This window comes from Fusarium proliferatum, assembly GCF_900067095.1.
Source record: "Fusarium proliferatum ET1 genome assembly, contig: FPRO_scaffold001, whole genome shotgun sequence".
NCBI lineage: Eukaryota > Fungi > Ascomycota > Sordariomycetes > Hypocreales > Nectriaceae > Fusarium > Fusarium proliferatum.
Window position 1 is genome coordinate 4,446,535 of NW_022194790.1, and position 19,811 is coordinate 4,466,345.

The window sequence follows — 19,811 nt, forward strand, 5'->3', positions numbered from 1 at the left end:
TCATGAGTAGAACTTTGCAATTACCACAAGCACACCAGACATATCCATGTCTCTGCACGTCTCTTTGTCCGGGAAAGCCTGATCTGCGTGGGTAATCTGGAGGTCAGTTATTACATACATACACTCTCGGAGCTAGTAGGAGTCGTTTGGGGGGGGGGGGGGGTTTCTTTACAAAGGACAGTTGATCGGGTCGAGTGTATGACATTTATTGAATCCCCCGGGGCTCGTGTAAGAAGAAGCCAGACTTTGTTTTAGATAAAAATATACAAAGTTGTAAATCAAGACGCTGAGTCTACGGTAACGGGCTAGAAATTACGCAACTTCTGGCTACACATCAGGTCACGTTCGATCCACGAGCACGCCAAGAAGCAAATCAGCAGGTTGTGAACTTGCAGAGTAACTATATGAGAATCTGCATACGTCTCGAAAGACCACATATGCAGATGTCTAGACAAAGGGCAGCAAGGCATCTAGTGGTCATGAATCTCAACAGTTTCGAAAAATCAGTAGGCAGTTCAATACTAATCCGAGAGATACGAATTGTAAATAGGTAGTTCGTGCGTCGATTGTCTTTTCAACTTATACACACTTTACCTAGCTAGCCTACTAAGGTAGTCTGGTGAATTTCCCCCCCGTTATAATTTTACTTTTAAACGTAAAAGCTTATTAAAGCATACGTCATTGCATTTAGAAAGCTGATTACCTGATTAAGGTTGATTTCCTGTTGATTAAGAAGAACTTTTCTTGAGATCCAACACAGTTATATTCTAAACAACCATTCAGCTACCTATGATTAGGTACTTACGTACCTAAGTACCTAGTACTTTTCCAACTCTGAGGTTTCCTTCAAACATCCAAGTGGCTGCAAAAACTTCCCAGATTTCATTACAAACTAATGCCACACATGTATATGGGTTTGCTCATTGGATACGGCACCTGATAACTTGCCCTTTTGGGCAACGATTACCTAATCATCAATCACCACATGGAAACTGCCTTACCTTATGGGTGTGAAATGCTCAGGTTGGTAGTCTGGGACTTGATTACATGGGAAAATAGAGATTAAGACCGTGTGAGGACACGAAGGGGCCTACTACGCCAAATGATGACCGTAGTACTTTGACTGAATGTATACCGTAACAAGACTCGGACTTGATTACAAGTATGTATAATGACAATTTATACATATGTAATTGCTTTTATCCTAAATCGACAGCTCTTCTCGTAAAACCATCCCACTGTTGCCTGAATCCATGGCGTTATGGTCAATTTGCTGCTAATATTACACAAGACAGACAGTTGTTGTACAGGAGGACTTGAAAACTTGGAGCCTGGGAAGATCGTGAAACGTATTGAGTACAAGAGTCCCGTATTGCATGTAGTCAACGGTATTTTCTAGCCAGTCATCCATGCTGTTGCTTGCCTTGCACCAAACGATGTGGCAAAGCGCAGTCCAGTAGATCCCATAGGGAAATAACTAATCAAATACCAGAGCAGACAGGCAAGCTGAACGAGAGCGGAGAATAAGGTAAGAATTGTGCTGTGAAGCTTTCGGTATGTTAGTAAAATATTCAGCCCATCGCAAGCTGGACCTCACCTTTAAGGCAAACACTAGGGTTAGCGTGATAGAGCCGAAATAAGCCGCAGTAAACGGCAGTCGAGGAGTCGAAAGAAGGTGATAAACGTAGTTCATGGGGCCCATTACCGCAGCGAAGGAGGCCAGGAACATTAGTGATCCAACCGACCATCTGCATAGCCCCACATTAGTTTCCAAATGGGATTTTGAAATTCACCATGTCGAATCTACGACATCATATCATGGGGAAAACTAGTCACAATCAAGGCGGTCTCACGGTAGTGAGCCCGCGTGACATTGATTGACAAGTGATATAGGATGAAGAGGGCAGACTGAAAGGGCTGTGCATGGATTTCCGACTTACAATATGACAAACTTGCGTGGTCTCAGAGAGAGTACGGGAAATAGAGTGAAGCAGATGACGAAACATGCCACAGCAGCGAGGTTACAAGCACCAAAGATCAACAAGCGATCCCATCGGCTAACTGCCAGTTGGGTTAGTGTCTTTTAACCACGAGGCATGTCATCCGCATCACATGCATAGTTCAAGGCATGGCTCAGATGCAATGCACATGTCCCGCTGCAGGGGTGCTGGGCGACGATAGGTAAAGAACATCCAGGGCTGACTCACGAACAAACCAGCCTTCCTCTTCTTCACGTCGAGTGGGCGCAGGGAGAGGTGCACCGGAGCTCTCGGTGGTAGGTAGACGGACATAACCGCTGCCTCCTTGGAAGGGATTCAAACTCTGAAGTGAGGAGAGTAACCCGCTCTGCTGAGAAGTATTTACTGGTTCATCACGGCGACTCCAGCCGAGGGAGTTTATAGAGTCTCTGAAAGAGGAAGAGGCCATAGCAACAGGGGACCAGAGGGGCGGAAACGTAAGGGACAGGTTCAGCGATCGCGGGACAGGGACGGAACGGCTAGGTCGATCTTGCGGCGCAGGTTCAGGTTCAGGACAAGATCCAGATTCGGGCTGGAGGTCGAGCTCGTACGTGTGATGGAGGGTGGGACGGAGTTAACGGAAGATGGCAACAAAGGCGGTCTCGTATAAAACTAATAATATAACTTGGAACAGCAATATCCACTTCCTTGGAAAATCTGGCATCGGGGGTTGATGTGGTCAGTCGACGAGTACCCATGATATAGAGGCAGAGCCTTGGTTAACAAGGCGGACAAAGCTGGCTGCCTACCGCGATCTGTCTTCTATAGAGCTAAGACCTGTCGTTGACGATGTTGCTTTACGCAAGGTGACAGTACCCTCGATAGGCACGAAGGACTACGAGTCCTCTGGGGCTGAGGCTGGAGTGTTGGGGCCAAGGGGGGTTGCAGGCGACCGCGCGTACCGCTCGAAAATGGCGAAGGTGGTAGCGATAAGAGCAAAGGTAGATGCGTAACAAAAATCGGCCGGAGTATGTTGCGCGCCAAAGAAGAGAATGGGACTGTGGTCTATCGGGGCGTTTGGGGAGGAGTGAAGTTGGTCGTTGATAGTGGAGGGCGGCACTAAGGTGGGAAGTTGATGGGTTGGGGTTGGGCGTGTGATTCTTTCCTTGGATTGGATCCCATCGATTCCTGTAATGCCGTCCTCTCAGAAGTATTTGCTGAGGTTAGGCAGCGGAGGAGATTATATGATTGGCTGTGTGAGAGTGGAAACGAGCTTGGGGGGTCTGGTGCCACCTGTGGCTCCCCCATCTTCCTTGCACGGGCCGCCTTTGATTGATGGAAGCCTCAAGCGGACACTTTTGGCGGGGACGGGAGGGATCATGCATGACACAGAAGCATATGGCCAGGGATGGGAAGGCTTCAGAGTCAGAGCTCAGAGCTTCTGTCTGGCTCTGCCGGAGCTGAGCTGAGCTTGGGTCCTTGCAGGACAGAGCTTGAGACGCACCTGGAGGTTTCAGATATCTTGAGGCTGATCATAGTTTTTGCCCATGCTAAAAAGAGCCAACCGCATATCACACATCCACTGCTTCACAAACACAGCCAAGTTCTCTTTCAGTGCATGGCCTCAGAAGTTGAAACAAATCTACGTACGGGGAAAGGGTCCAGGCGGGAGAGGAGCGGGTGGACGGAGCGCTCCAGGTTTACTGCTACCACTTACCACTTGAGGAGCGGACCGTAGAGGGCCGGACACGATCCGTAGGGAAACTAATAAGACGAGATTTTGTAAGAGGAGCCTGACTGATACCATACCCTCCATAACAAATGAGCCCGCACCAAGTTTCTGCCGTACATGTAACAGCATTGAACGTGAGTGGAAAATACTGCTAGAAACCTATGGACTCTCATCTCGGTATACGAATGTCACCAGGCCGACAAGAGTCAAGTCTCCCCGAAACACTCCGCTCACTGATTCTCTCAACAACCAGCCGCTTCGAGATATTCTGCGACAATGATGGTGGGCTTCAAGCTGGGGCGCGTGGCCAGGGAGAGCGAAGAAGGATGGGAAAGTATCCGGCGCATGACCGAGCACAGAAGAAGAGGTTCGAGGGAGGGGAGTCGATTGCATGTAGCAATTCCCGATGAGTCCTTAAAGTCCCAGACAGTAGGTTGGGCTTGGTGTCTTAAATCCCGAGTCACGTTCAGCCTGGCGCCCACACACACAGTCGCATCCACACCCTCCCCTGTCTTTTCTATATTGTATCAACTCTCAGATAGAGACCGGACATAGCAGAAAATAGTGGCCACCATTACCGCCAACTTTCTGGATCTATAGCCAAGTCCAATTCCAGCTTCTATACAACTACATGGGGACCAGTGACCACGGCCTCCAGGTTTGGTCCGAAATACATCATGTCAGGTGGGCGAGAGACGATAAGAGTTGTACATCTGACTTGACGGCTATGGCTAGTATTTTTTAACCTATTCCTGTGAGTATAAATTAGGGGACCATGGTGCCTTAGCCTCCGGTCAAGGATTGTTGATCTCATCTTGCAGCCGTGTTAGAAGGGACCTTACTCTTTAAACTGGCCTTTCCAGTTATCAACAAAATCTGGGACTTGATCGTACGGAGACGGACTTTGAAGGAGTAAGCACAGCCAGCCATAGGGGACGAAGAGAAGGACGAGCGAGAGTCCATGTCAAGAGCAAGGCTAAGAACAGAACAAGAAGAGAAATCCACTTGATCATTCGAAACGCAGCGATCCGTTGAGTCTATTTGATCGGCATCCATACCTACCACGTTCGTGAAAGTTACCACCACGAGAGACGGGAGACCCTTACATTGGTGCTTGGGCTTGTTCGTATCGGATCTTTATCGACTATTAACTCACTTACACCGACCAACTACAGAGTTACCTACCCCCCCCCCCCCCCCCCTTTGGATCATCAGCCACGACTAAGAGTCGTCTTGCACTGGACCCTTGACCGACTTTATTGTCATTTTGTACTTACACTTACGCCACCCTCTCTTCTAAGCCATCACCTGTCCTTCAGCTCTAGGACCCTCCGGCCTATATTGGAGGCGCCATAAATACAACAAGACGTCAGACCGCTTGCTCTTGAACGTCACCGTCAATCGAGAACGCTCATCTCGGCCCAAGCTGGTCTTTTATGCACGGTATCCGATCCTGCCGCCGTGTTTGCGCCATCCGCCAACTTTAGCATCTCACACTTCACATATCTCGAAGCCTCGCTAACCTTGTCTGTGCGTTTGAATAAATTGGAGCGCATCCCAAGACAAGCAGCAAAGCCTTTTTTTAAACCTTCAGTACTTCAATCGCGAGAGTTGCGGCTGCGAGTCTTGCTCCTTGTCCTCAAACTTGAGCTTCAGCACGGCCTCACATCATCCCGAGGGCGGGTTTTAACATCTATCACATCACCGTACATTACGGACCTGAACCCTGCATCTCGACGCCCCGCTGCTACTCACATCCACATCTTTCCATTTCCCGATTTGGACAACCTCCTCAACCACAGCTCAAGCAACACCAGCAACACATCGAATACAATTCGGGTACTTTATCCTGCTTCGTCCGCTCGACTCGACTTACCATAGCATTACCTCTCAAGATATTATTGTATCGCCTACTCCAAGCCGCATTATCCGCCTCGGCTATCGTACCGCATCGCATCCATATAAATCGACTGTGCAAGCTCAATAACACGGCTACTCCCATGCCTTCTGCGCATTTGTGTGCCTCAACTATACTTGGTGAGTAGAATAATTCATTCTTCTTTTCAGTCCGGTTGCCTGGCATGCTGTACGTATGCTCTGGTCCCGTTGTTCTGCCCAGACCAACCCCTACCAACCGCTTGGACTTTCGTGGAAGGACGACGCATCATATCTACATCCTACCTACCAAGCTACTAAGGTAGCCCCCCTCCCCGACAATCTTTGTCTCTTTGTTATACAAGACGTTTGCTCAGCTTTTCAACTTGATAAGTTCCTCTTATTTGCCGTTTCCATAGCTATTACTATGTACCCACGGTCTTGCCCGTTTCTTTCATTTACCTGCTGAATATCTTGTTTCCCTCCCTATATCCCGTTTCGACTGAGGTGCGCCGATCGGCTACGAGGTACAAGTGACATACCGAAGCCGTGCCCCCGCCCCCTTCTTCTGATTCGGGTGCCACACACACATTACATTTCGCGCTCTCATCGCCCAAAACCAAGACCTCCATCATCCTTCTTCCTCTAGCTGCGACTCAGACAACCGTATTCCAGAACTACATTGCTGACTGGTTATCTCACCATTCCAAGAACAGCCACTCAAACCCTGAATCTGAATAAACACTCTTCACCGCCTAGCCCAACTAGGCTTATTCTTATCCCTTCCAAGTCTGCAGCTTCATTTACGACTCAGACTCAGACAAAGAACCCCTCAACTGCTTCCCCGACCGCCGTGTCCCCCGCGCCGACCATCCCACAGGAAAGCGTCTCCAGACTACTACTGCTAATAACGCTGGACTGGGGCTAGCACGGTACGTGCCAGACGATAGACTGGACCTTTTCGCCCGTGTGCTACAAAGTACTCCAGCCAAAGCGACCAAGCCCACTCTCTGCCCTTTTGGCTTTCGGAGTACCTGCGCCCCCAGGGAGCGCCCCCAGCGCTTTAACCCCTTGTAGGTACCTGGCCCTTACCATAGTGAACCGACGCCTGGAGGTCCTACACTCAGTGCCCACCATTTCAACCCTCCAACCCCGATCGTCTCCCTCCGACCCTCCGACTCACGACATTCATCTTTCCCACAATACCTTATCTGGCTTCAACTCCATCCGGGATACTCTTCGCTGCGGCGCTTGAATCATCACTTACCTGAGACTCGCTCTTCATTTATGGGCTGCAGATAGCGTGCACTCTGTACTCCCCAAATTCCAAATCCAGCTACAACACTCTCTGTCTGGTGAGTCAAAGGAATCCAAACCTCAACCCCCGGCCATCCGCCCGCCACTTCCCTCCTTGCTGTAACCTCCGCGGCGGTGGGCACCCCATATATGGATGCCCGCTTCCCATCGCCGAGCCGGTCTTCTTGACTTGACATTTCCCCCGCTTTGCATTCAGCTCCGTCCTGACTTTGCTGACTCGAGCCCTTAACAGGTCAGTTCAAGCTTGATCTTCGTAACTCAAACGTACCATCAGCCTTAGCCGAACTGGTGAACGCCCACAATATTCCGCCCACATCACCCCTCTTGCTAGGGCAACAACATCCGACTCTTCAACCACGATACAATGGCTCAACACGGCTTCAACCAATTTGGCAACGGCCACAGCGGTGCAAGTATCGACCCCAACGATCTTGCTATGTCAGGTGGTTATTCTCCTTCATTCAACAACTTCAACTCGAACTCTGGAAACGGTACAAACGGATTCACGAATAGCTCCGCTATGTTCGATGATGATGAGCTTTTGGATGGTCTGAATGCACCTCCTGTTACCCAGTCCGGAATCTCGGGTCAAGGCCAGGACTTTTCAGGACTGAGTATGGGTGGCTTCTCTCAGAATACATTCCCTCATCGTAACTCGGGTCTGCAAATCGACCAGTCACATATGAACGGGTACTCGAGTACCCCCGATGGAGATCCCATTCAAAGTCCATTCAATACTGGTTTCAACACCCAGTACCGACAAATGCAAGGCCACTCACTCGGAACCTCCTTGCATTCCCCATTATCCTACAACGAATCTCCATTGGCCGGCGCCATGAACGCCGATAGCAACGACCCAAATTTCCTCAACGCTAAAGCGAGAGCCAGAATGTCCCAGCAGATGCAGCGGAAGACATCCAATAGTCGTAGCCCTATGTCACCCATGACTCCCAAAACCGCTACACTTCATGGAATGACAATTGGATCGCAGGAGTCTCCCGGTTTCGGCGGTCAAGCCATGAAGTCAGCCAATGGGCAGTGGCTCAACACCCCTGCTGGAAGCATACCTGCATCTTACAACTCTGGGTACTCCTCTCCCATGCAGCCTGGCATGAATCAAATCAGTGAGGTTATGATGAAGGGTGGTACTTCGATGCCCGCGAAGCTTGGTGTCGCTTCAAACGCCGTTTCCTCTCAGGAAATGAAGAGGAAACGGCGCCGAGAGTCTCACAACCTTGTTGAACGTCGTCGACGAGATAACATCAACGAAAGGATCCAGGATCTCAGTCGGCTCGTCCCCACTCACCGTCTGGAGGATGAGAAGATCCGAAAGCTTATCCAGAACGGGACACCTCTCTCTCCATCGTTAACTGGAATCGCCAGCCCTCAAGCAACGTCTGGCCTCGCCGGACCAGGAGCTCGAAGAGCCACTGGAAACACCGCAGGTAATATTACGACAGGCCTACCTATCGAGGACAAGGACAAGGGTCCCAATAAAGGCGATATCCTCAACGGCGCCGTCAGTTGGACGCGAGATCTCATGTGGATGCTCCACCTTAAACTTCAACAGCAGGAGGAGATGATGAACACTATCGCTGAACTGGGTGGGCACTTCCCCTTCGAGATGACAGAAGATGAGCGTCGGATGCAGACCGAGCTCATGGACGCCATAACAAAGAGTGAGAACGGTACTTTCTCCTACTCGCGAACAGCTGGATCTGGTCTGCGAGTGCCTCACCATACCGATTATCGGGGCGACTCTTTGTCAGGCGGAGGAGGCAGCCTCGATCCTGTTGCCATCAGCCCGGATGACAACCTCGACTTGAATGACACCAACCAATTTTGGCACGACCCGGATGACAATAACAGTGGCCACGCTTCTGTCAACTTCAAAGAAGAGGATGAATATGACATGGATCTTACGCAGTAACGTGAGCATTTATCTAGTCCACCTTATCCGGTCTTTTGGAGCATGTCTCCTCGAGCGCAGACCACAACTACAGTCGCTGGGTGTCCTCTATTGCTTCCTTCAGGTTTTGGCGTTTCCGGAATGTGGTACTGGCATCATCCTCATCATTGCATGTCACTATCCTCCTTGACCAAGCATTACTATGCAGGGCAGTTCAAGGGGCGTGATCTCTCGGTGTTTTGGCATTCTCTAGGTGTTGTCTTTTTTCGTTTCGTTTTGGGGTGCAGAAGGCTTGTGACTTGCCGCATTACATGGGGTAACAGGGGCATGTCCGAAATACTCCCTTGTGCTGAAGGTGTTGACACTTACTGGGTTTGCTTCTTATTTTTCTGCTTTCGAAGGTAGGCTGGTTGTTGGTGTTGATTCTCTTTTTTTTTTCTTCATGTTACGATACCTTGGGTCACTTTATGCATTAAGTCTAGGGCAGTCAATGAATGGATGCAAGGTCAAATCTCGAATGTATCTGGTTTAGATATCTTCATTTCTCTCCACTCCTCCTTTCCTCCTTGCAGCCTAATACGCACGGTGCTTTTTGGTCCAAATTTTGGTAACGAGGCGAATGGAAGTAGATCCTTTAATGGGCTGGAGGAGTGCTCTGACTTATTGTACATGCTGCAGTTTTGCAGCTGTTTCGTTGCTTTTTATTGCCTAGATACCACAAGCGAGACACTTATCATTACAAATGCTTTTATCCATGACCACATCTCAACATCTGGACACGAAAACCAGGTAGCTTGCCGCAGGAATTTTAGCCAGCTGGGTCACCAATGACGGGTACAGAGCAAATACTCGCTCATAGCTGTCAGTGTATTCCATACCAGCTTCCGCTTCATGTCCTCTTGTAAAGCGATGCGTTCCAAGGCGCACCGACCATCAAAATACTTGCACATAACCTGCCAACTGTTTGCTAGTTTTTCGTCGTTGAAACGGCGGGCGATAGCCGACAGGTAGCGTGATTCCTTGCCGGTGGCCTTCTTGGCATCGAGGATGATGTGAGGTGTCAAGCCTTGGAGATGCGGGTGGTCGTTTACAGAGGGATGTGCCGTTGCGACTGGAACAGGCTTACGAGCATGCGTTGTCGCCTTTTCAGCAGCGTCGCGCTGGGCTTTGGAGGCAATCCGCTCGAGACGGGCTTTCTCTGCGGCCTGCTCGGCAACGGTGGGGACGTGAGAGCCGTCAGTGCCGGAGTGACCTTCGGAAGACTCGGAGGTGCGTGGGGCCGAGGTAGACGTAGAGGCATCGTCTTTGGCCTCCTTTTCTTTGCTTTTATTCGCATCTGCATCCGCGGCGGCACGTAACTCTTCAGCTTCCATCTCGTACTCGACCTCGTACATGATTTCAGGCCAGACGACGACGTAGGCAAATGTACAGAGTTGGGTCACCCAACCGCGGCGCATAAGCCAGGAAAGCATAAGAAGATAGGTCGGGCGGTGGGCTTTGCTAGGCGAAAACTGCTTGTATGGACGAGGTGCTTGAGAGAGCTCGGCGAGAAAGTTTGGGAGTGGTGGGGCTAGAGGGAATGCTCTCTGCCATTCTAAGGTATCGAGCGGAAGGCGGGATAGGTCACTATTGGGGGATAATATATATTGATCCTTGGCGTGCAGAGGAGGGATAGCAATGGCACGACGCCAGAATATAAAATGCTGAGCATATTTTCGCACTTGACCTAGAGTCAAGATGTTGCTTTGACCAACTTGGTAGAATCTGTGGACATGTTGAGCTACGTGAAGGGCCGGGGTCAGAGGAAGTGAGTCACATACGATTGTGTTGGCTTTGACAGCCGTACAAATTCAACCATTGAGGCTGTAGTTGGGTCTGGATCAGCCTGGAGCTCGGCGATGATTTTCTTTTCATCATCAGTGAGTAGTAAAGCAAAGTTGCGATCAAGAAAGCCAGGCTCCTCGAGGGCATCTTGACTGATGAAGGTATTCGCGGTGGTGAGCCAAAGGCCGCGTTGGGTCCCCTCCTCGCCCTGAGGGAGGTCATCGATGTAGAAAGGAATAGGAATCTGAACCGAAGGGGTCAGAGAGCCAGCTGCAGTATCGAGATGCAGAGCGGCGATCTTGTTTTGAGACACTGCCTCATATATATCGTGCATGGCAGCGGCCAGTGATGAGCTCTGGAGTATTTCTTTCCAAAGAACACTCATTCGTTTCCCTGATCAATGTTTAATTGTAAGTAATTTGATAAGGTTTTGAGCAGAACATACGCTCCTCTCGCGCCTTATCTTTGGCGACAAGTATTCGTTTTGACTCTTTCCACACGAATTCGCTATGTTGCTGGCTGTATTTGAAGGCCTTGCTGACCTTCTTTATAATGTGGTCGTATATGGATTCAACGACATCCTTAACTTCGTTACTGCTAGGGTTAAGGATGAAGACGAGGTTAAACATGGTCATGGAACTGCGTTTCTCGTCGTCCTTGTCCTTACCGTCTTCCTTCTTGCCGTCCTTTTCCTCTGCAGGTTGCTCAGGCGGCTTTCCTGCAGACGGTGGATCGACCTCATGAGGCGCTGGTTGTTCTTCATTGTAAGCAGAACGCTTATCGGCGCGGGATGCCTTCTTCGGCTTCTTCCATCTGCCATTTTCGGGGACATGGATAGGGTAGGATACACAATATAGCGGATCTAATGATAGTTGAAAAAGTTTCTTGTGATAGGGGCGGGCGGGAGTTAGAATGCCCGCAAGATCTCGAGCAGGGAAGCCTGCAACGCGTTCCCATGGAACAATCTGAGATCCAGATTCAGTAAAAGAGTGCTCGTCTGCATTGCGTCCCTGCTTAGGGAGAGGCACATTGTCAGCAACATCCGAGAAGCTCTGCTGCGACAGCCGTTCAAGAAGAATATCCTCAAGCTCGGCACCTGTAGAAGAACTTGACTTGGAATGAGGTTCAATGTTTGCCGGGTAGTGGAACACAAATGCTGGGCCGTCGCGAGAGCGATTGACTACAAGAGCAACGGCGAGGAAATTGTCGCTAGTAACACTCGGCACAGCCATGATGACGGGTTTCACATGATAAGACCGAGCTCAGGTAAAGTAGCTAATAGTTGTCACATGAAGTGGTAACGGTGTTGACCTGATGTAAGTCTTGAACGAGTAGTGCAGGCACTTATTTCAGATGTGGTTTGTCGCGATGGAGTTTGTCCGGTGAACTAACTACGCCTCAGGTGTTTGGGAGAGATGAGCCTCGTGAGCGCCACACTTTCGCAAACCTAGGTGCTACCTAGGTATAGAGGGGAGGGTCACGCACGGGCATCAGGGGACGAGCAGGCGAGGTACGAGGTGGGTGGGGGTTTCAAATGAGGCTCATGATAACCTAACCATAGGAGTACCTACTACCTTCCTTACCCTAAGGTGCCCTAGCCTGAGGTACGGGCAATTCATGTGGCGTCTGGCTTCTTTGTAGAAAGGCGGAAGTGAAGGGATAGGAAGCATAGGGAAGCGAATGAACATCGGCATATGTCCTTCGTTAATGATCGAGCTGTTTCTTCGTCACAGGCGTTACCCTGCGTAAAGTGATGACCAATGAGGCAGGCTCTTTTGGCTGGCACCGTAAGGGATCAAGCAACGTAAAAAATATCCACGATGTTTATTAGCGTATAATAATAGCCTGTCAATTTTGACGAGTCGGTGTGCAAAATAGGCAATTGACAATAAAGCAGGGGCCAAGAGAAAACTCGACGGCCTGGCTCCTCTCGACCGCCGTAGAGAGCAGTATCAATTTATCCAGACTCATAAAACGACAGTTGGACTGATTTGGATTGTGTCGTATTTCAATGAAGGAGGCAGTGTTATTTGCATATCAGTGGCGAGAAATCATTCTGGTTCCCGCACAAGACGGGGAAAAGAAGGAGCCAACTGCATTCACAACACAATTTACTGCTCATTTCCCTTTCTATCTATCGGCCGGCTACATTATTGTTGGCCCTCTTCTTTCAAGCTGAAGCGCTATTTTGGTGGATAGTTGAATCGACTTCAGTACCACAGGGCACGGAGGACAACATAACCACCTGAACATGTGATCCCAGGCCAAAGTCTAATGCAGACGAATAATTTTTCTTTCCATCATACCTTATACTGCAATAGCGGTCGAGGCTCGTTTTTTGGACAGTCGTATTTTCTTGCAGCTTCCTTCAGCTAAAGGATTCAAGACCGTGTCCCGACATTTATCACGCACTACCTAGGTAGGTACCTACTAAGGTACCTATTCATACCATTTATAAATCCACACTGAATCCCTATATTCCTTCCATTGCATCCATGCATCTAGGCTTCACATTCACATCCACATCCACGTTACGAGTGACACGCGACAAATCCTTCCCTCGTATCTAAAAAGTCCCAGGCTGCAGCGGAAAACGGCACTCCCTTCTCGTCCATAAGGTCTAGGCCATCTCTCTGACTGGCCCACGCCCACAAAAGCAACAGCCAGCACCAACACCGCTCCGTCCCGTCTGCCTTAGCTTTATTACTATTTCTACACGAGGTCCCTAACTTTTGCCGGCTTCCGTTCGACTGGAAGGGTAACAGGTCGTGTGCTTTCCCTCCCATTTTATTATTTACCCATATCGCCCTCTGCTTGCACCACCACCGTGCCCTACTCCTTTTCCCTCCGTCATCACCACTATCTCATATTCCGTCCTCGCCGACCCCTCCGCTCCCCGGCCGTCCCCTTCCTTGAGCCTCCGGTACCCCTTTCTCCACCGTCTTACGGTACGACCTGCCCACTGCCACCGTCGCCGGCGCCGCTTTATCCTGGACCGCCCCCGGATTTACGCCACTGAACCCCTAAAACAAATCTATCTGGCTTTGGGATTTCCCCCCCCTCAACCCTCAACCTGATCTTTTCAGCCTTGATATTCGGACTCGCTTGTTCGCAAACAACTCCGGCAACTCTCCCACTCACGTCTTGACATACCTCTCCTAATTTTTTTGGCCAGCCTATTTTTTGGACCTCGCCATCTCACTCTCCCCTCTCTCTCAACAGTCCTCCCCCTCAGCGCATACCCTCACCTCCTTATTTTTCACTCATCGCTGCACTCGTGTGACAATGACAACATCACCACCCAATCTCGATTTTGGCCATGTGCCCTTCTTGGACTTGGCCTACGACAACAATGAATCACAGGACTCTGCTCGAAAGCTCATTCTGACGCTCATGCCAGACTGGGCGAGCCAAGACTCAAACGTTGAATTTGTGCGTTTCACTGATGGCATCACCAATACTCTGCTAAAAGCCATCAACCACCGTCCTGGCATGTCCAAGCTTGATGTTGACAGGGATGCTATCCTACTCCGAGCCTACGGTCATGGAACTGCCGTTCTCATTGACCGTGAACGTGAGGCTGAGAACCATGAGCTGCTCATGAGATATGGTCTTGCTACTCAGTTGCTTGCCCGTTTCAAGAATGGCATGATGTACCGTTATATCCTGGGTAAACCTGCACGTGCCCAGGATCTTCGTGAACCTCTAATACTATCTGCCATCGCTCGTCGTCTTGCACACTGGCACGCAACTGTACCTTGCTTGCCAGACCCCAACCATAGTCGGGACGATAGGCATGTAAATGGCGAGACCAAACTCAATGGACTTGCCAACGGTAACACCGGCACCAATGGTGATAGCCAGACCAAGGGGAATACCAACGGTATTCTGGACGAAAACAACAAGTCTCGCCAAGAACAAATTGATAATACAGCCCCTGGAAAAGCTCCGCCTAATATGTGGACTACCATGCAGAAATGGATCTTCGCCTTGCCCACAGATACGGACGCTCAGCGGCAGAGGCAAGCACTGCTGCAGGCAGAGTTGAAAGAAATGGTCCAAAAACTGAGCCAGCGGCCTGGCTTGGGCAAGAATGGGGTAAGTTCATAACCACACAGTTACCTGATGGAAAATGTTAACCTATGTGCGTAGCTTGTATTTGCGCACTGCGACCTTCTTTGTGCCAACGTTATCATTCACGAAGACGATGAGGCGGCCCCTACCGTCGACTTCATCGATTACGAGTATGCTACACCATCGCCTGCGGCTTTTGACGTGGCCAACCACTTCGCAGAGTGGGCAGGGTATGACTGTGACTATTCGGCTGTACCCAGACAGGATCAACGACTTGCATTTGTGAGGGAGTACATCAAATCTTATTTTTCTTTAACCGGCGAGGAGGTCGATGAAGAGGACGAGGTTCGGAAACTCATGACCGAGGTTGATGCGTACCGAGGAGTGCCAGGATTTTATTGGGGTATCTGGTCCCAAATCCAGGCTGTCATTTCTAAGATTGACTTTGACTATGCTCAATATGCTGAACTGCGATTGAGTGAATACTGGGCATACAAGGGAGAGGAGGATGGCAGCCGAAAAGCTTCAGGCGACGAAATGCCGTTGAGGGAAAAGACTTGGTGGCGCACCGAGTAGCTGAATCCACAGACATTCACCTGAGCATGGCATGGCAATCGAAGCAGGGACTGGAGCAAGTGACATTATACTCTGTATTGATTGCAATCAATACGCGAGAGCGAGATTTCCTCTCTGGCTACTGTGGGCGGGGAAACGATTAAAAACGCGTCGGAAATGGGAACGGACACAACGAGCAACAGCTACAAGGAAGCCTTTTTTGCCCTTGTTTCTTTTTGGGATCCAGGTCTGGCTTCCCAGAACCGACGGCTCTGTCGTTTCCGTTCTTGGCTTTTCCTAGACCCCCTCTTCCCACGTTCCCTGGACGCTCTACTACGTCCATGACGAACAGCCAACCACCCTCGTCCATTCCTAAGGCTGGGCGCGATGCCATTCTATTGATTTGAATTTCTTCGTCTCCTTTTCCTGTTTTATGTCATTGTTGCGTGTTCTTGCAATGTTATGACCATATAAAGAAAGCTCAACAGCGGATAGGATGGCATCAAGGGATAAAGCCATTCAACATGAGCGATAGCTACTACAACCAGAGGAGTAGACAGGTCATAAATGAGTTGTCTCTTCCGCATGCTTAGCTATTATAATTGAGCCTGCAGTAGATGGGTCCTTTTAATACAAAATATGGACATTCTCACATACAATACCTCAGGGAGGTCATGACCACATATCTATGTGAGAGAAAAACCAAGGTCCGTCAATGTGATGCCTTATACATACTCAGCATCAACATATGATTTCATCGTGCTCTTCCTCATTACCGAGACATTTCGGACTGGTCAATTTACTTGAATGTTATTCACTTGCGCCGACAAGAAAAGGCGGGCATTGTCCAACTACATGCAGCTACACTCCCATAGGCCAGAACCCGAGGGACAGGTGCATCACCAGAAGCAGCATCTTGCGTTCATCACACCCGCTTAGCCAACCGGGGAGATATCCCAAGATGGTTAGAAGAGGAAGGCAGGCGGCTGTCTACAGTAGCTAAGTAGGTACATGTCTTGGTAGATTCAGGTAACAGCAGCAAGGTATGACTGGATGGTGTGGCGTATGGGACAAGCAGACCAGCAGACGCGGCTGGCATTGGAGATGAGAGATAAAGACGAGAACCATGAGACGCTTTGGAGCAAGGTAGGGTCCGACGACGTTGTGTCACATTAAGCCTGGGGCATTTGGATGTTTGCCGCTGAGCTGGGAACATGGTCTTGTAATACCTACCAGGCTACCTAGGGAGTGCAATAAAACTTAGGACCTCGATCAAAATGATAAAAATGCTTGGGCTAGTTAACGCTACGCTTAGGAGGATCTTTGATGAGTTTATTTTGGTATTCTTTGTTCAACTCCGAGGTTTTCTGAAACCCCCTGCGCGAGGCCAGGGTATCGTTTAGTGACTTTTGCAAACTTGCCTGGTGGGGGGACGTTTTCTGATTACTTTACCTACTAACCATACGGAGTACCCAGGTACATAGTTAGCATACGACATGTCTGGTTGCAGGTTTTCCTCGAAATTGAGGTCATCGAGATGAAGAAAGAAATTAAATGTACACACTTGCTCCGTCGAGCGCCAGGACTGGGCTGGCTTCAAGAGCTTGATCATAATCCATGTTTGGCTAAGGTAGGCACAGCTGGGGGGGAACAAGGCAAGGTGCGGTAATAAGATAAGGTGCTGCAGGTCTTTCTCCAGAAGCCCAGCTCGCAATTTAGGAATTAATTACCTCGATGGCTATGCCTCATGCTAAGGTAAATGTCGCATAAATTCAGACATGGGCTGTCTTTTTAGCCTCGAACACCAACGAGATGAAGGGTCGACCAGGGTTATTTCCAAAACTCGTGGCTTTGCAACGGACGGTTGAAGAAGCGGGGACGGTTGGGCGTTGCCCTGTGGCTTCTTTCCCTTTGCCCACCTTCCATTCTTTCCTTCATAGAGGTAGGTAGGTAGGTAGGTAGGTAGGTACTTTCCTGGGTCGGATAAAAACCAGGAAACTTAAGCAGAGAATTACAGGTAAGAGTGTCCCAGTTTTTGTCTAACTTAGGTAAGTGCCTACTGCCCCCCTTAGCAATTATTTCTCTTGTAAATAAATATTCATCCTTAAAACAAGGGGGGAAATAGAGAAGTACCTACCTATTCTAAACAGTTCAGCTTTTGCAATAGCCTCTAAAAGCTTGCATCAGGCATAACTTAGGTATCCAGCAACCTACTCAGTACCCAAACTTCTATTCCCTGATTTTCTTTTTCTTCTGCTCTGTCTAGCCCATGCCTTCTACTCACGTTCGATTGAATGTGCACTTGTGCTGCATGCGTGGCCGCTAAACACTAACATCCTTGCATCTGCCTAAGAACCGTTGATGTGGGCGGTCCAGGGTTCCAGAAGCCGCTTCTCCTATTGGTTCCTTCTCTGGTTTCAAAACTTTGAGTTCCAGTCGGGAAGGAGCATGGTCCATTTTGTCGCCATCCAGCATCCACATCTACATGGACTTTGACATCCACAATTTTCTTCCACACCCACAATCCCGTCCCGTCTTCCGTTGTCGGGTTGCCAGTGACACTGCACGCTCTTAGCTCATGTTCACAAGCTTACCGACTTTTATTATCAACCTAGGCACCTAGGTCAGTATTCTTCAACTTGGAGAAGAGTGCGGATAGCAACCAAAAATGCCTGAAGAGAAATGCCTACCTGCCCGTCAACCTATCACCAACTCAGGCACACAAGAGGAATGGATGACCAGGCCCCTCCAGTTCTGACTTCTGACAGTCTCCAAAAGAGCTTGGGCCAGGCCCAGGGTACCTGAGCTACCCAACTTTTACCAGGCGACTACACATCACTATCTCCATCTCACTTGCCTCCTAGCTTCCTTCATTGCCATGGGATTGGGTAAATTGTCCCGGCTATACTAAACTTTACTACCCAGGATATGGTATTAGCATGACGCCTCAGCCATAGTCTCCAGACTCTCAGCTTCATAATGTCATCTCGGCAAAGACAGATAAAAACGCTTGATCAATGCTTCCCAAGGCCGCTCAAATTTCCGCTGATCTCGCAAGGTCGTAGTCGATCACTGATATGCAGGGAAGCCCGTGTCTTTGGAGACAGATAAAGACGGACACGCTACCAATTTTCAGTACAGCAGCATAGTCCCATACACACAGGTGCCTCCAACACAACACCTCCATTTGCAGTAGCGTCGACAACAGGGACGAACATGGGGTGACCTCCTCAGGTGCTGCTGGCCTTGCTCGTCAACATTCTTCCGTGCTTTCTCACTGCTTTCCCACTCTGGTTCTTCGGTCATCTCATTTCTGACTCTGAACCAGATTAGACTAGACAACCCCGAGGGTTTTGGTCGGAACTTTTAGGCGCATTCGCCACATCATCCTAGCAATCTCTCTCCCTCGGACAATCTCAAACTCAGCCAAGCCCGGCCGAGAGCAAAGCAGTGAGAGCTACCTTGGGTCCTGTGAATTTCTTAAGTAGCCTCACCAAACATTCTCTTGTTCTTACAGTACCGCCAGGAAAATCACCAGCCCCACTGAATCTTCTCAGCCAAAAGAGTGAAACGTAATGGAGGGTCAAGCGCGTACTGAAGCTGTCCACGTTGCGGCGAGACATGGCGCTGCGATTCGAATGTGAAAAGAAACAATATCAAACAAAGACAGTGCCAACGCTAAGGATCGGCCAACATGCACATGCACCGCCCACGATGACAAGCGTGGGCGCAAAGCCACAGCAACGGCTTAAGCTACGCCCACGTTGTCTCAGTGCCTGCAGCCTCTCTACTCTATCCGTAATAAACAATGGCTCTCGAGAAATGTAGCAGTCGGCACCAAAGTCAGCTGGCCAGATAGACATACTATGCTCAGCTCTTGACATTCTCGTCGATTGACGCTCCTCCCGCTCGATAACCGTTATACCTGGGAGGCTTGGCCACCTTCCATGACAGGGTTACGACCGAGAAGGGGCTACTACCCCGACAAGGCTACCATGGCAAGGTCACCGTGATGGAGCATGCGGACGAGGGGGCGAGCTGGGCCAGCAGGGCGAACGGGACGAACAGCTCGCGCAGGCAGGGTTGTGGTGCTGGAATCGCTCTCATGCCTGGACTCGTGGCTATTGCTAGGACCCGGTTGGTGGGTGGTTCCCCGCTGTCTGTCATTGGGATCATGGCCCTGGGATACCTCCAATGATACTGACATGCCAATATTCGCACTGAGTTGTCCAGCACTTTAAAACTGGTCATATACTGTGCCAGCATGGGCTGAGAAGCACGGCCCTTTCTCACTCTGCCGCCCAGTCTTCAATTGAGAAGCTCTCCTGTAATCAACTGAGTTCGACAGCGAATACAAAGCGTTGTACCCTGCGGCGCCCTTGCAACCCGCGCTTTATACCTGGCTAACTGCGGGCTCCAGACGGATCCAGGCCCAGAGACCGCACCGCATCGTTGTCGGCACTATCTCCAAATCTGCCGTGACGGGGGAGCTATGCCCCACCTTGCTCACTCTTTGCCCTCACTCCCTCGCTGTGCCTCACACATGGCCGGGGCCTTGGGGTGTGAG

At 49.9% G+C, this 19,811-nt stretch overlaps 5 protein-coding genes across 5 annotated transcripts; 2 read left to right on the top strand and 3 right to left on the bottom strand.

Annotated features, from left to right (window-relative positions):
* Window positions 1-1,395: 1,395 nt before the first annotated feature.
* Window positions 1,396-2,427, bottom strand: FPRO_00638 (related to SFT2-suppressor of sed5 ts mutants; the record flags this gene model as incomplete). The annotated part of the gene is made up of 4 exons (XM_031224203.1): window positions 1,396-1,548; window positions 1,598-1,748; window positions 1,941-2,061; window positions 2,208-2,427. 4 exons carry the CDS (start codon window positions 2,425-2,427, stop codon window positions 1,396-1,398), a joined length of 645 nt encoding a protein of 214 aa, XP_031075833.1.
* A 4,819-nt stretch (window positions 2,428-7,246) lies between these two features.
* FPRO_00636 (uncharacterized protein) lies at window positions 7,247-8,812 on the top strand (the record flags this gene model as incomplete). Its single annotated transcript, XM_031224214.1, has 1 exon — window positions 7,247-8,812. The coding sequence occupies one exon, from the start codon at window positions 7,247-7,249 to the stop codon at window positions 8,810-8,812; it is 1,566 nt and encodes a 521-aa protein (XP_031075834.1).
* An 800-nt stretch (window positions 8,813-9,612) lies between these two features.
* FPRO_00635 (uncharacterized protein) lies at window positions 9,613-11,847 on the bottom strand (the record flags this gene model as incomplete). The annotated part of the gene is made up of 3 exons (XM_031224225.1): window positions 9,613-10,555; window positions 10,612-11,008; window positions 11,061-11,847. 3 exons carry the CDS (start codon window positions 11,845-11,847, stop codon window positions 9,613-9,615), a joined length of 2,127 nt encoding a protein of 708 aa, XP_031075835.1.
* A 2,053-nt stretch (window positions 11,848-13,900) lies between these two features.
* Window positions 13,901-15,265, top strand: FPRO_00634 (uncharacterized protein; the record flags this gene model as incomplete). Its single annotated transcript, XM_031224237.1, has 2 exons — window positions 13,901-14,713; window positions 14,768-15,265. 2 exons carry the CDS (start codon window positions 13,901-13,903, stop codon window positions 15,263-15,265), a joined length of 1,311 nt encoding a protein of 436 aa, XP_031075836.1.
* A 351-nt stretch (window positions 15,266-15,616) lies between these two features.
* FPRO_00633 (uncharacterized protein) lies at window positions 15,617-15,763 on the bottom strand (the record flags this gene model as incomplete). Its single annotated transcript, XM_031224248.1, has 1 exon — window positions 15,617-15,763. The coding sequence occupies one exon, from the start codon at window positions 15,761-15,763 to the stop codon at window positions 15,617-15,619; it is 147 nt and encodes a 48-aa protein (XP_031075837.1).
* Window positions 15,764-19,811: the final 4,048 nt, after the last annotated feature.